General features: G+C 42.9%; 1 protein-coding gene across 2 annotated transcripts in view; it reads left to right on the plus strand.

Moving 5' to 3' along the window:
• The window catches only part of VPS13A (vacuolar protein sorting 13 homolog A), a 133,158-nt gene that overhangs the window by 39,979 nt on the left and 78,627 nt on the right, over positions 1-14,552 (plus strand). For both annotated transcript variants that reach the window (XM_068423411.1, XM_068423413.1), the window contains one exon: positions 8,924-9,062. In XM_068423411.1, coding sequence (XP_068279512.1) covers positions 8,924-9,062 — 139 coding nt within the window. The remainder of the gene's footprint in view (positions 1-8,923; positions 9,063-14,552) is intronic.

Consider the following 14,552-nt stretch of genomic DNA (forward strand, 5'->3'; position numbering starts at 1 on the left):
CACCCAGAGGGTGGTGGAGCACTGGAACAGGCTCCCCAGGGAAGCAGTCATGGCACCAAGCCTGACAGCATTCAAGAAGCCTTTGGACAATGCCGTCAGACACATGGTGTGAGTTCTGGGGTTGTCCTATGCTGGGACAGGAGTTGGACTCGATGATCCTTGTGGGTCCCTTCCAACTCAGGACATTCTGTGATTCTATGATGTTAATACTTGTTCTAATTAGGTCTTTCTAATAGCTACATTTCAGTTCTCATTCGAAATACTGAGGAACAAAAAATCTGAACTTACAAAGTCTCTTTTATAAACATCACAAAAATACCCTGAAAAGTAATGTGCTGTCATACTCCCTCTCTTTCACTTAGGTTATTCATCTTGTTGGTTTGCCTATTAGAGATCACTTCTCAGGGGAATGGCTTTTAATGCATTGAGTTTGCACTTAGGCTTATTTAGCAAAAAACTTATTGGTTATTGAACTTGTACTCAATCAGAAGAAAATGTATGTTACTATTAATGATGAAACTTTGATGTTGAAGATCACTGAGTCCAAGTGGCAAAGACTAACTTTGCATGTATTTTGGAAAGCGCATCTTCACTAATGCCTCATAAAGACACTAGTACCTAAAAAAAATCGGAGCAGTTTTGAAATACTTGCAAACTAGCACATTAATGCATTATGAGGTAATTGGTTTGTTAAGTCATTAATAAGAATCATATTCTTATGCTACAAGCTAGCACATGCTTACTTCATTCTTAACACTGTTGGAAAGTCAGATTTTAGCTAGGCATTTCAGCAAATTAATGGCCTAAAAGTAGTAATAGGCTATTACAGAAAATTGTTTAGTACAATCAGGAAAATCAAGAGGCAGTTTATTAAGTAAAAGAATTACGAAGAGTCTAGGATGTGCTTAGTCGGGAAAAAAACCTAAAAATAATGTACATCACCAGTGTTGTGTATTGTGAAGGCAGAGCAATGATTGCATGGTATAATGGTGCCACCTTCTGGAAAGCTGGGAGGCCAGATTCTGAATTTTGATGCTTGGCTTCACAAAACATCTTATTCTTTTCCCTCCTTACTTTTTCTCTGTTTGGTGGAGAAGATGAGATAAGGGAAATAAAACTCACAGGAGTTGTCTTTTTATTTCAGAAAGTCCAGGGAGGGAAAGTGAGATCTCATTCCTATGGTCATGTAACGCAATGTCGTTTTAGTGTAGTTTATCTCCCCAAGTTACACTATTATAACCTGGATTAAGGAGTGTCTGCTCTTAATGAGAAGACCTGTTGCAGTATTGTCTGTCTTGGCTATCAGGTGTGCTTCACCTTTTGGCAGTTTGAGTCTAGACCAATTCTGGGAAATTTTTCCCTAATGGATATTATTTCTGTATTCTGAATTCTCATACATTCACTTACTTCACAGTAAATAGTTTCTACCTGTGTCTAGAAATTGGGAAATTTTTCTTCCACTGAGATAGTAATATTTCTTGGAGATCAGCTGCTGCTGCTTTCTGAATACCTGCACTGTTTATGACTGTTAAGAATGCCACAGACAGCGGTTTGGTACTAGATGAGCATGTACCACAGTGAATTGCTAGTCATAGCTAATACTTTAACCTGCACCAAGAGCAAGTAACCATTTCAAATCTAGCATGTTGATACCATGACTCAACAACAGCTGAGCTTATTAATTTTCTACCTTGTTCAGTCTCCAGATGCTTCCAGGATGTATGCTGCAGATGATAGTATAATCTTGAAATGACTAGTACAGCAGCTTTTTATTTGATGATGGAGATTGACCTTTTCTTTAAGGGCTTACTGTTCTTCCTTCTTGCTTTGAGCTCTTTAAAAGTCTGAAGTCTGAAAATCATGAACTTCTGTGTAGTATATATCAGGTTAGGTTTGTATGATAAATTTTCTCGTTATGTATCTCCCAAATCAGTTAAAACTACGAATGTTCTATTTTCTGGCGATCTATAACTTTTGCTACTCAAACCCATCAATACTATCAGTATCCATGTAGCTTCAAATGCCAAATCTCTTACTATCACTGCATGATGTCTTCTTGGTTTTAAGAATGGTCAGTTAAAGGGTGTTTATGTACAAATATTTAGGCCCATATAATCTCTAGATAACGTGCACAAATGATAAAAATGAACTGATAGCTTTTATGTCAGCAAAAATCCCCTAAACCGTAAATTTTAGTAATTATAGTTGAATAAGGTATTATGTATCAGTATTGCTGACATCAGTTACACATACATGAATGTATTTTTAGTATACATGTAGCTATTCCTTTATATTCCAATTTTTATAAGTATACTTGCATATAAAGCCAGCATTATATTTTTCCTGAGCTTTTTTTCATTAATGTTTAGAACTGTGTTGCAGAACAGCATAGTTCTGTTGAGAAAGGCAAGTGGAAAGATGTTTGCTCTACAGCAAAAACTAGTACCAAAATTGCTTTGTTTACTGTAGAATTTTATGAATGAATCCCTTAGTTTGGAGGTCACCTATTTACTTTAAGTTACCTAAAAAGCAGGTAGTTGGGTGTCTGTATCTTTTTGATTCTTTGTACTTCCTTGGGTGACCATTGAATCCAGTTGAATTCCTTGTGATTTTGTTGTTCAAAAACAATAATGAATTCACCAGGACTTTGTGCTGTCTTTGTTTAGGAAGGCATATTTCTATATTGCTGCCTTGAAGAGAGTACTAATTCATATACTTTTCATTTACTGAAGACCACTGTGTCAAGGACCTTTCACTGTTAATCTGTATTTTCATCTGCTCACGTTTCTTAACTGTTAAAATGGGCTTTCATTCTGTGATTGAATCTGAATATCTGCTTTTCTTTCATTTCTGAGAATAGGATGCAGTGCTTCTTATAGTTCCTATCATTTCACATTTGGAAGCACTGATATGATTCTGCAGTTTTCTAGCCTTTCTAAGGTTTTTTTGATGTTTGTTTTATCCTGTGATATGGTTCCCCCATTTTCTGAAGGAGGTGTCTGGGAGTCTGTCATCTGTTTTTTGAAGGTGTATGAAGCCAGTATTAGGATACCAATATTAAGAGCATCCTCCCATATAACAGCATTCATTTAAAAAAAAAAAAAATCAAATTTGAAGGAATGTACTTATTTGCAGCTTTGGGAATGGCATCCTTAACACTTCCTTCTCTCTAAATATAACCAGCCTTAACTTGGAAGGAGTTTCTGCACAGATTTCCTGATCAATTGAAGTACTTAGCTCCTCCATGCCTCAGTCTCTACAAATGCGGAATAATTGTATTCCACTTCCAGATGTTTTCTGAACCTTAAAAGCTTTTGTTAAAAGAGCAGTGTAGTGAGCCTGGGATTATTTGCAGCTATCTGCCTTGAATCTGCTAAGTGCCTTCTGTGTAACTGCATGAGCTGTCCGTTGTACAAACATTCATCAAAAATGCCTTAACAATATACATGAATTTTTGTAGGGAGATTTAAGTGCAATGGAAGTGAGAATTCCTAAGTGTCCTAGATTACTGGAGCACTCAAGCAGTAGGTGGACAGGTCCTTTCAGACCCAGCAGATATACATCTACCCTGCCCCTCTCCATTAAAATAAAAACAAAAAAGAAAAACAAAAAGTCTAATTTCTATTTGACAGAACTAGAATTAAGAATAAAAGTAAAAAGTAGTGAGAATTAATTCCTTAAGAATTTAAGGATGTGAAGAAATTAATAAATTATAGAAATCTAGGTACTTACAGTTTAACACATACAACTTTGTGCTTAGCTTGCTTGGTTATGAGGAGCTGTTTTTCCAGTTACTCTTCCAGTCTCAAAGTTAGTTGAGGGTGATTGAAAATTTGGGGAGTTTTGTCCTCACATCTTTTTCCAATGCATTATTTTTTATGTTGCTTTGAAGACTGAGCTGTGAGTTAAGCACAACAAAACGGGGAGGAAATAGCAGGTCCTGTTCCTTACACCCCATGTGTTATGCATCTGCTGCTGCCCATTGTTGGAGACAGTTGGCTTATTGAACAGACCTCTTTGTCTGTTCTAACTAGATGTTGTAATAAAAGCATAATAATGTTCTTGGAGCCAGTTTTCTCCTTACTTCTGATCACTTCTGTGAGAAAGTGGTATGGGTTTCAGGTCTTGAAAAAGTCAGTGTCTACGTTTGAAGTGATTATACTTCTTTCTGGCCAAAGCCTGTTCACACAGGCTTAAAATATGTTTTACTGCTCTCATTTTTGAAGACTATTCTTTTACTCTTTTATGTTCTTTATAGCTATGCCATTTATTCCTTTGTTAAATATCTAGACTACTGCTAGTGTCAGCTTAAATATACATAACTTCTAGGAAGTATTTTGTATACTTTGCTTGAAGTTTTGGGCTGTAAACATTCTTATGCAGCCCCCCCCCCTTTTCTTCTGTAAAGTACTGTGTAAAGGCTCAGTTATGTGATTTATTACAAGTAAGTAAATATACAAACAAGAGGGAGCAATTTCTGATTTTGAGGAAAATATGCTTTATGTATCCAAATCAGAATTGTTTATTAGTAGTAGTTGCAGTCCTGATCTGCAAGATATTGTATCAAATGGAAATATAAGTTATGTTAATAACTGTGTATTTGCTGGTTACGTAATTCGTGTGCAACAAAATTTACATATATATATATATATATATATCACAGAATCACAGAATCACAGAATGTTAGGGATTGGAAGGGACCTCGAAAGATCATCTAGTCCAATCCCCCTGCCGGGGCAGGATTGCCTAGACCATATCACACAGGAACACGTCCAGGCGGGTTTTGAATGTCTCCAGAGAAGGAGACTCCACAACCTCTCTGGGCAGCCTGTTCCAGTGTTCGGTCACCCTCACCGTAAAGAAGTTTTTCCTCATATTTATGTGGAACCTCCTGTGTTCCAGCTTGCACCCATTGCCCCTTGTCCTGTCAAGGGATGTCACTGAGAAGAGCCTGGCTCCATCCTCATGACACTTGCCCTTTACATATTTATAAACATTAATGAGGTCACCCCTCAGTCTCGTCTTCTCTAAGCTAAAGAGACCCAGCTCCCTCAGCCTCTCCTCATAAGGGAGATGTTCCACTCCCTTAATCATCTTTGTGGCTCTGCGCTGGACTCTCTCTAGCAGTTCCCTGTCCTTCTTGAACTGAGGGGCCCAGAACTGGACACAATACTCCAGATGCGGCCTCACCAGGGCAGAGTAGAGGGGGAGGAGAACCTCTCTTGACCTGCTAACCACACCCCTTCTAATACACCCCAGGATGCCATTGGCCTTCTTGGCCACAAGGGCACACTGCTGGCTCATGGTCATCCTGTTGTCCACTAGGACCCCCAGGTCCCTTTCCCCTATGCTGCTCTCCAACAGGTCTGCCCCCAGCTTGTACTGGTACATGGGGTTGTTCTTGCCCAGATGCAGGACTCTACACTTGCCCTTGTTATATTTCATTAAATTTCTCCCCGCCCAACTCTCCAGCCTGTCCAGGTCTCTCTGAATGGCTGCGCAGCCTTCCGGCACATCAGCCACTCCTCCCAGTTTTGTGTCATCAGCGAACTTGCTGACAGCGCACTCTAATCCCTCATCCAAGTCATTAATGAATATATTGAATAGAACTGGTCCCAGTACCGACCCTTGCGGGACTCCGCTAGACACAGACCTCCAAGTGGACTCTGTCCCATTGACCACCACTCTCTGGCTTCTTTCCTTCAGCCAGGTCACAATCCACCTCACTACCCGATCATCCAGACCACGCTTCCCCAGTTTAGCTGCGAGGATGCTGTGGGAGACCGTGTCAAACGCTTTACTGAAATCGAGATAGACCACATCCACAGCTTTACCATCATCTATCCAGCGGGTAACATCCTCATAAAAGGCTATCAAGTTGGTTGAGCATGACTTCCCGTTGGTGAAGCCATGCTGAGTGCCCCTAATGATCCTTGATGTGCCTAGAGACAGCACCAAGAACAAGTTGTTCCATCACCTTTCCGGGGATGGAGGTGAGGCTGACCGGTGTATAGTTACCCGGGTCCTCCTCCTTGCCCTTTTTGAAGACTGGAGTGACATTCGCTTTCCTCCAGTCCTCAAGCACCTCCCCCGTTGCCCACGACGTAGCAAAGATGATGGAGAGTGGCCTAGCAATGACTTCCGCCAGCTCCCTCAGCACCCGCGGGTGCATCCCATCAGGGCCCATGGATTTATGGACGTCCAGATTGTTTAATTGGTCCCTGACCCAGCCCTCATCAACCAAGACAGATTCCTCCTCTATCCTGACTTCTTCTGAGGCCTCAGGGGTCCGGGGCTCCTCAGGACAGCCTCCAGCAGTATAGACAGAGGCAAAGAAGGCATTCAGTAACTCCGCCTTCTTTTTATCCTCTGTCTCCAGGGCCCCCACCTCATTCATCAGTGGGCCTACATTGCCTCTAGTGTTGGCTTTACCTGCAATGTATTTGAAGAAGCCCTTTCTGTTGTCCTTGACCTCTCTTGCAAGGTTTAATTGCAAGGAGGCCTTAGCTTTCCTAGTTGCCTCCCTACATCCTCTGACAACAGACTTATATTCCTCCCAAGTGGCCAGCCTCTCCTTCCACGATCTGTACACCCTCTTCTTCCACTTGAGTTTGCCCAGCAGTTCCCTGTTCAACCATGCAGGTCTCCTGGTACCCTTCCTTGACTTCCTACCTGCTGGGATGCTCTGATCTTGAGCTCGGAAGAAGCAGTCCTTGAATGCTAACCAACTATCTTGGGCCCCCTTACCTTCTAGTACCCTGTCCCATGGGATTTCCCCTAGCAATTGCTTGAAAAGGCCAAAGTTGGCCCTCCTGAAGTTCAGGGTTGTGATTCTGCTAGCTATTCTGTTCCTGCCACATGAGATCCTGAACTCTACCATCTCATGGTCACTGCAACCAAGGCTGCCCTCAACCTTCACCTCTTCAACCAGCCTCTCCTTGTTAGTGAGGGTAAGATCCAGCAGCGCTCCTCTCCTAGTTGGCTCATCCACCATTTGCATCAGAAAGTTATCATCAATGCACTGGAGGAACCTCCTGGACTGAGGATGGCTGGCTGAGTAGGCCTCCCAGCAAATATCAGGGTAGTTGAAATCGCCCACGACAACCAGGCCCTGTAATTGCGAGACTGCTCTCAGCTGCCTGTAGAAGGCCTCATCACCGTCCTCATCCTGATCCGGTGGCCTGTAATAGACACCCACAACAGTATCACCCCTGCCAGCCTGCCCCTTAATTCGCACCCACAAACTCTCAAGTCGCTCCTGATCCGCCCCTGGACAGAACTCAATACATTCTAGCTGCTCACTCACATAAAGAGCAACTCCACCACCTCTCCTTAGTGGCCTGTCTTTCCTGAACAGGACATAGCCATTCATGACCACATTCCAGTCATGCGAGGCGTCGCACCAAGTCTCTGTAATTGCCACTAAATCATAGCCCCCCGACCGAACACGGATTTCTAACTCCTCCTGCTTATTCCCCATGCTGCGCACATTGGTGTACAGGCATTTCAGGGAGCGAGCTGAGCACACCGATTTCACCCCAGGGGGATGGGAGGCCTCCTGGTCTACCTCAACACTAGAGCGTTGCCCCAGTGGTGCAAGCCCAGCTACTACCCCATCCCCCTTCGAATCTAGTTTAAAGCTCTCCGAATGAGCCCTGCTAATTCCTGTCCCAGAACCCTTTTGCCCCTACGACATAAGCCTTTCCCATGTATCACTGTCATGCCTGTTGTCTTATAAAACCAGCCATTATTAAAGAACTCAAAGCCCTGCCTGTAGCACCAGTCTCGTAGCCAGGCGTTAATAGAGAGAATCCTACTATTCCATCCCACGTCATCACCTGAAAATGGAAGGAGGGAGGAGAAAACAACTTGTGCCCCAGACTCTTTCACCAACCGTCCTAGGGCCTTGTAGTCTTTCTTCATCCCCCTCAGACTATGGGATGCAGCTTCTTCCCCACCTGTCTGGAAGATCAGCAGGGGGTAGTAGTCTGTGGCCTTCACCAGGTTGGGGAGTTTCCTGGTGATATCCCTGATTCAGGCTCCAGGCAGGCTGCAGACCTCCCTGTGATGGGTGTCAGCTCTGCATATTGGGCCCTCAGATCCCTTTAGGAAGGAGTCTCCAACCACTAAAACTCTTCTCTTCTTCCTTGTGGAGGAGGTAGCTATACGCCTGTCAGATTTTTCTGACTGTGGTGGGACTTCTGATATAGGTTGCCTCTCCACCACATCCCCATTGGACCGGCTGTATTCCATTAGGGCTTCATATCTATTGCTCAGAGGCACCTGTGGAGGCAAGATAGGCAAGGAGGGCACTCGCCTTTTGCCACGGTCATAGACTTGCCTCCACTCACTCCTCTCCTCTAGGTTATCGTTTTCCACCTGAGAGGGGCAGAGTACAGGGGTCCCTCGATCCTGGGAGCTCTCCGGCAGGTGCTCCCATTTTTGTTGCAGGGAGGGCAAAGCCTGGCTCCACCAGTCTATCTCCATTTCAGCCTCCCGAATGCTCCTAAGCCTTTCTACTTTGGCTTGAAGCCTTTCAACCTGGCTTTGCAGCTGTGCCGCTCGGCCGAGCAGATCATCTACCTGCTCACAGCGCACACAGCCCCCTGACACCACAGAGACGCTGTAGCATTCCCTGCAGCCGGCAACCTGCACCATCGCCTCCTTCCGTGGGAGCTCTGTCTGGGTTCCCACATCCATTTTGGTCTTCTTCCACCGGGTAGATACCATTGTTCTTCCACTGAACTGGGAAATACCTGTTGGTGTATATATATATATATATATATATATATATATGTATATATATTACATGCAATAGTTAGATGAGTAATTTTCTGACCAGGAAGACTTGTGTGTTTTTCAGAAGAGAATTAATGTAAATTTTGAATGAAATAGTTTTAAGTTAATTTTGTTTACGAAACAGGTTCAAACTGTCTGGACAGCTGCCTTTGCTTTCTATCCAAATATCAGACAAGAAGCTGACAAGTGTGTTGGAGCTAATTGATAGCATTCCTAAGCCCGAAAGTGCTCCTGCTACGAGTTCTCCTCCAAAAATAACTGAGGTAAAGTTTTAAAAAAATATTTCATTAATAATTATAATGCTTGCTATTGGCATTGCAGTTTTGAAAGGAGCATAAGAAAGTGGAGAACAACCATTTACTTAATACCTCTTGAAAAACTTAGGTAATTCTCTAAAGCTATAGAAAGTTTGCGTGTCTGTTTATTGTGTTCTTTAGCCAATAATTATGAAATAGTTGTCCAGTGGTGGAATTAAAAGTAAAAAAACCCCAAACTTTTACTATTCTGGGAATTACCTTGTAGTTTGTATTAATCTTGATTAACAAACATATTCACTTTTGTTGAGGATTAGTTTAATTGTACCTTCAACTTTACACACATATCAGAGTGCTACAGAGTTTGGGTTCAGCAATTTTGTTTAGCAAAGAAAAGGTTGAAACCTTGGAATTTTTAAAGTTGAGGTATTATGTGGATCTTGGTCAGACAGGAGTTTAACTTTCAAAAACAAAACAAAAAATATCCACTGTCTGTGGCTAATGTTGGCTAAACAGTGCCTGCATGGCAAAAGTAGCAGCTTCATTTCAGCTGACTACTGCTCTTCCCAGCTTTTTTTTTTTATTCAGTTATACAACATAGCTGAGTGGGCGGCAGTTCCGCCTTGCATTTCTAAGGTTTAGGAGTGTGGAGTGAGTTCTCTCCCTACTTCCCCACCCCCTTTCCTTAGTGAAATTGGTTCAAGTCACTGTTTTATGCTTTCTTCAGGACAGAGGGTTGCCACTTTCTTGTTATTCCTGAAAAGTATGTTTTACCATTTGATATGAGCTGTTTTTAAGAAAACTAGGAAATGAACTCTGAATTGCTAATTTCTAACATCACTCTAGTCTGCATGATCTGGTTATGTTTTATATACCTTTAAAGCAATCCTATCATTTGAACATATGTGAAATCTCAAGGTCAAAGACAAAACTGGGCCATCTAATTATCTGTTATTTAATCTTTTGTGTACTTGATTCTAAAGGAACAATGGTCACCTTTGTGGGTTTTTTTTAAGATTACTTGTCACGTTTAAGGCTGGGCTGGCTATTAAAACGGTGGCAGACTCACTCTCTTAACCTTCCTCCCCCCTTCAGAAGGGGAAGGGAAAGAGAAAAGGGAGAGAGACTCGTGGGTTGAAAAGTTAGAACAGTTTTAATGAACTATAATAATGAAAAGGGTATAATAATAATGGAAATAATTTAACATATACAAATATATACAAACCCAAGATTGAGCTCCCCTAATGTCGGTCACGTCACCCCGGCACTGCAGGGCAGGCTCTGGGAAGGCCCAGGCTGGGCCAAGTGATGGATGGGAACTGGATTCAGGGATACACAGATTGGGATTGGGGGCAGCAGGAAGACAGACAGAGTCCTCTTTGGATGCTGGCCGTAGCAGAAGGGGCAAGAAGGAAGAAGAAAGGCTGAGACCCTCGTGATCCCCCCACTTTATACTGATAATGACGTGTACGGAATGGAATACCTTCGTTGGTCATTTTTGGGTCACCTGCCCTGTCTGCTCCTCCCTGGAGGTGCGACCCTCCTGCGGCTCTTCACTCGTAAGCAGTGAGGAATTTAGCAGTGACCTTGGTTTCTCTAAGACTAAGTAAAGCAAGACCTTTTCTGCAGAACATCGCTACCGGTGCCTCAGCGATAACTATGAACTTCAAGCGTTATCGGTCCTGGAAGCAGACACTGTCTGCAAAACATGCAGTTAGTTTCAGAAAGTGCAGTTACTTAGAAGAGACTTAGCTGAAAGTAAAAATCACTGAAAGGAAAATTGGTCTGTTTTAGGCCAAACCAGGGCATTACTTAATTATTATCTTTCCATCTTTAAACAAATCATTCTGCCCTGTTCCTGATGGCTGTTGCTGCAGTTTTGGTGGTGTTTTCTGTGTGTTGTTAGCATAATAATTCAATAATTGTAAATGCACATGACTAGACATGCATACCTATCGAAAGTATATATAGTGAAGATTGTTTCCCTTCAACATGTAGTTCCTGCCATCTCTTTAATGGTGATATTAAAATTCTAGCTAGTTCTGACCTGCTCTTTCACTCTTCATATACTAATAGTATCCCCAGACAAAAGCTGCCTTAGTCTCTGTTTTTGTGCAGCTAATTGCGGACAAACTTTCTTCAAGGATGAGTGATGGGATTTTAATTTTACAAAAATAAAATTTGCACATATAAGATGATTATCCTGTACTTGATAACATTGCCTATGCTTGAATTTAGTAGCAGAATTCAACTATTACATTTAAAATATTTTACGTGACTTTGCTGTACTTAGTATTACCTGTACATTACTTGTGACATACAAGATGAGGTGAAGAAAGACTCTTAATCCAGTGTGAATGTATTTGCATTATATGCAGCATCCATATTAAAACCTATGGTTAAACCTGTCTGCTCAAGTTTCCATCTACTGCAGAGCTTGGCAGACTCTAATTGCTGATGTTAAATTCAGTTAATTTGAGTGGATTTGCTCATTTGGTGGTGACAGATACACTCCCATGCTTTCATCCTCGTAGCTGAAATTCTTCTGAGCTTTGTTGCCATCACATCACTTCTGAACCAAAAAGGATGTGAAATCCTTTTTCAGAGCTCCCCATGTTAACTTTGTTCTATACATTTTGACTTAGTGCAGGAATTGTTCTTGGACTGTGAAAACAGAATACTCTTCAGAACAGATCCTTCTAGGTTTTTGCAGCCTGCACTTTCCTGTATTTTAGTACAAGAAGGCTGTCCACTTGAGTATGGAAGGCTTTATTTCTCATTATTTGGTACTGTGAAGTCAAGTCTCACAGTTTCTTCTCCTTGTAATCTTAGAATGTGGAAGTGTTACAGATGAGACACTTTCACAGTTACAAGACTCTTAGAGACTTGGTGTATCTATCGCTCGTAGACATGGATATATTCAGTAAGGTCAAGTTATGTAGGCTGGAGACTGAGAAGAGAGACTGTTGAAATGTGAAGAGTGAGATTAAAAAATGGAGTGTCACGGTTTAAAGCTGGGCCAGTTATTAAACCTGTGGCAGATGCCCTCTGTTATCCCCCCCCCTCCCCGCAAAGGGAAAGGGAAAAGGGAGAGAGACTTCCGGGTTGGAAAGTTAAAACAGTTTTAATAAACTATAATAATGAAAAAGAGTATAATAATAATAATAGAAATAATCAAATATATACAAATATATATACAAAACCAAGATTGAGCTCCCCTGAAGTCAGCCACGTCACCACCGGCACTGCAGAGCAGGCTCCGGGAAGGCCCAGGCTGGGCCTAGCAACGGTTGAGAGCTGTATTCAGGGATGCACGGATCGGGATCGGGGGCAGCAGGAAAACAGACGGAGTCCTCCTTGGACACCGGCCATAGCAGAAAAGGCGAGACCCTCGTGATCCCCCCGCTTTATACCGAGAATGACGTGTGTGGGATGGAATACCCTCGTTGGTCAATTTTGGGTCACCTGCCCTGTCTGCTCCCCACTGCAGCTGCAACCCCCCTTCGGCTCTTCACTCGTAAGCAGTGAGGAATTCAGCAGTGACCTTGGTTTCTCTAAGACTAAGTACAGCAAGAGCCTTACTGCACAACATCCCTACCAGTGCCTCAGCGATAACTACAAACTTCGGGCGTTATCAGTCCTGGAAGCGGACACTGTCTGCAAACATGCAGTTAGTTTCAGAAAGTGCAGTTACTTAGAGGAGACTTAGCTGAAAGCAAAAATCACTGAAAGGAAAATCAGCCTGGTTTAGGCCAAACCAGGACAGGAGCCTTGGAAACAATGTTCAAAGTTGAATGTTTCTTTGTTGCCATAATACTTAAATTTCTGTAAGATACTGTGAGTTATTGAATAATTGTCTGAGATTGGGCTTTGAAAGTAGCAGTAACAGGAGGAAACAAAAAACCTAGTGTTGTCTGGGCAGTCCAGAGTCTGCTCAAGAAGAATGGGCACACAGACAACGCACACATCTCCCCTTACTTTAGTACTCCGTGCAAGGCAAATGTATACTAAACATGTATGTGGAATATGCAGATGAGAAGTCCTTACAAACTCAAACCACCAAGACTACTTTTTGAGGCTTGATGAGAAATCTGGCTTTGGTGAATAAACCATTTGGTCATCTTCACTAGGATAATTTAATTCTGTCCTGTGTGATACCACATGGAGTGAGGATTCTTGTCCTTTTGTCTACTCCATTGGCAAAATAGTGACTTTTCGCATGTTTTCCGTTAATTCTCTGGGTTGTACATAACTGCATCTCACAATTAAAGACTCTACTAGTGTCTGTTTTTCCAGATACAGGAAGAAATTAAATTCAACAAGGCTAAGTGCTGGGTCCTGCAGTTGGGTTATAACAACCCCATGTAATGCTTGGGGTTAGGAAAGGGTGGGGGAAGGGTGACTGGAAAACTGCCTGGTGGACAAGGGCCTGGAGGTGTTGATCAACAGCTGGCTGAATATGAGCCAGCAGGGTGCCCAGGCAGCGAAAAAGGCCAACAGCACCCTGGCTTGTGTCAGAAATAGTGTGGCCAGCAGGATGAGGGAAGTGATGGTCTCCCTGCACTTGGCACTGTTGAGGCCGCACCTTGAATACTGTGTTCAGTTTTGGGCCCCTCACTACAAGACAAACATTAAGGTGCTGGAGCGCATCCAGAGAAGGGCAATGAAGCTGGTGAAGGGTCTAGAGCACAAGTTTATGAGGAGTGGCTGAGGGAACTGGGGTTGTTTAGTCTGGAGAAAAGGAGGCTGAGGGAAGACCTTATTGCTGTCTACAACTACCTGAAAGAAGGTTGTAGCGAGGTGGGTTCAGTCTCTTCTCCCAGTAACAAGTGATAGAATGAGAGGAAATGGCCTCAAGTTGTGCCAGGGGAGGTTTAGGTTGGATATCAGGAAAAAAATATCTTCACCGAAAGGATTGTCAAGCATTGGAACAGGCTGCTCAGGAAAGTGGTTGAGTCGCCATCCCTGGCATATTTAAAAGATGTGTAGTTGTGATGCTTAGGGACATGGTTTAGTCGTGGACTTGGTAGTGTTAGATTAACAGTTCGACTCGATGATCTTAAAGGTTATAGAATCATGGAATGGTTTGGGTTGGAAGGGACCTTAAAGCTCATCAAGTTCCATTCCCCCTTCCATGGGCAGGGACACCTTCCACTAGACCAGGTTGCTCAAAGCCCCATCCAGCCTGGCCTTGAGCACTGCCAGGGAGGCGGCACCCACAACTTCTCTGGGCAATGTGTTCCAGTGTCTCACCACCCTCACAGGAAAGAATTTCTTCTTAATATCTAATCTAAATCTACGCTCTTTCAGTTTTAAACCGTTATCCCTCATCCTGTCACTACTTGCCCTTGTAAAAAGTCCCTGTCCAGCTTTCCTGTAGGCCTCCTTCACGTAGTGGAAAGCTACTAGAAGGTCTCCCCGGAGCCTTCTCCAGGCTGAACAAGCCCAATTCTCTCAGCCTGTCTTCACAGGAAAGGTGCACCAGCGCTCTGATCATCT

This window comes from Nyctibius grandis, chromosome Z (assembly GCF_013368605.1).
Source record: "Nyctibius grandis isolate bNycGra1 chromosome Z, bNycGra1.pri, whole genome shotgun sequence".
Classification (NCBI taxonomy): Eukaryota; Metazoa; Chordata; class Aves; order Nyctibiiformes; family Nyctibiidae; genus Nyctibius; species Nyctibius grandis.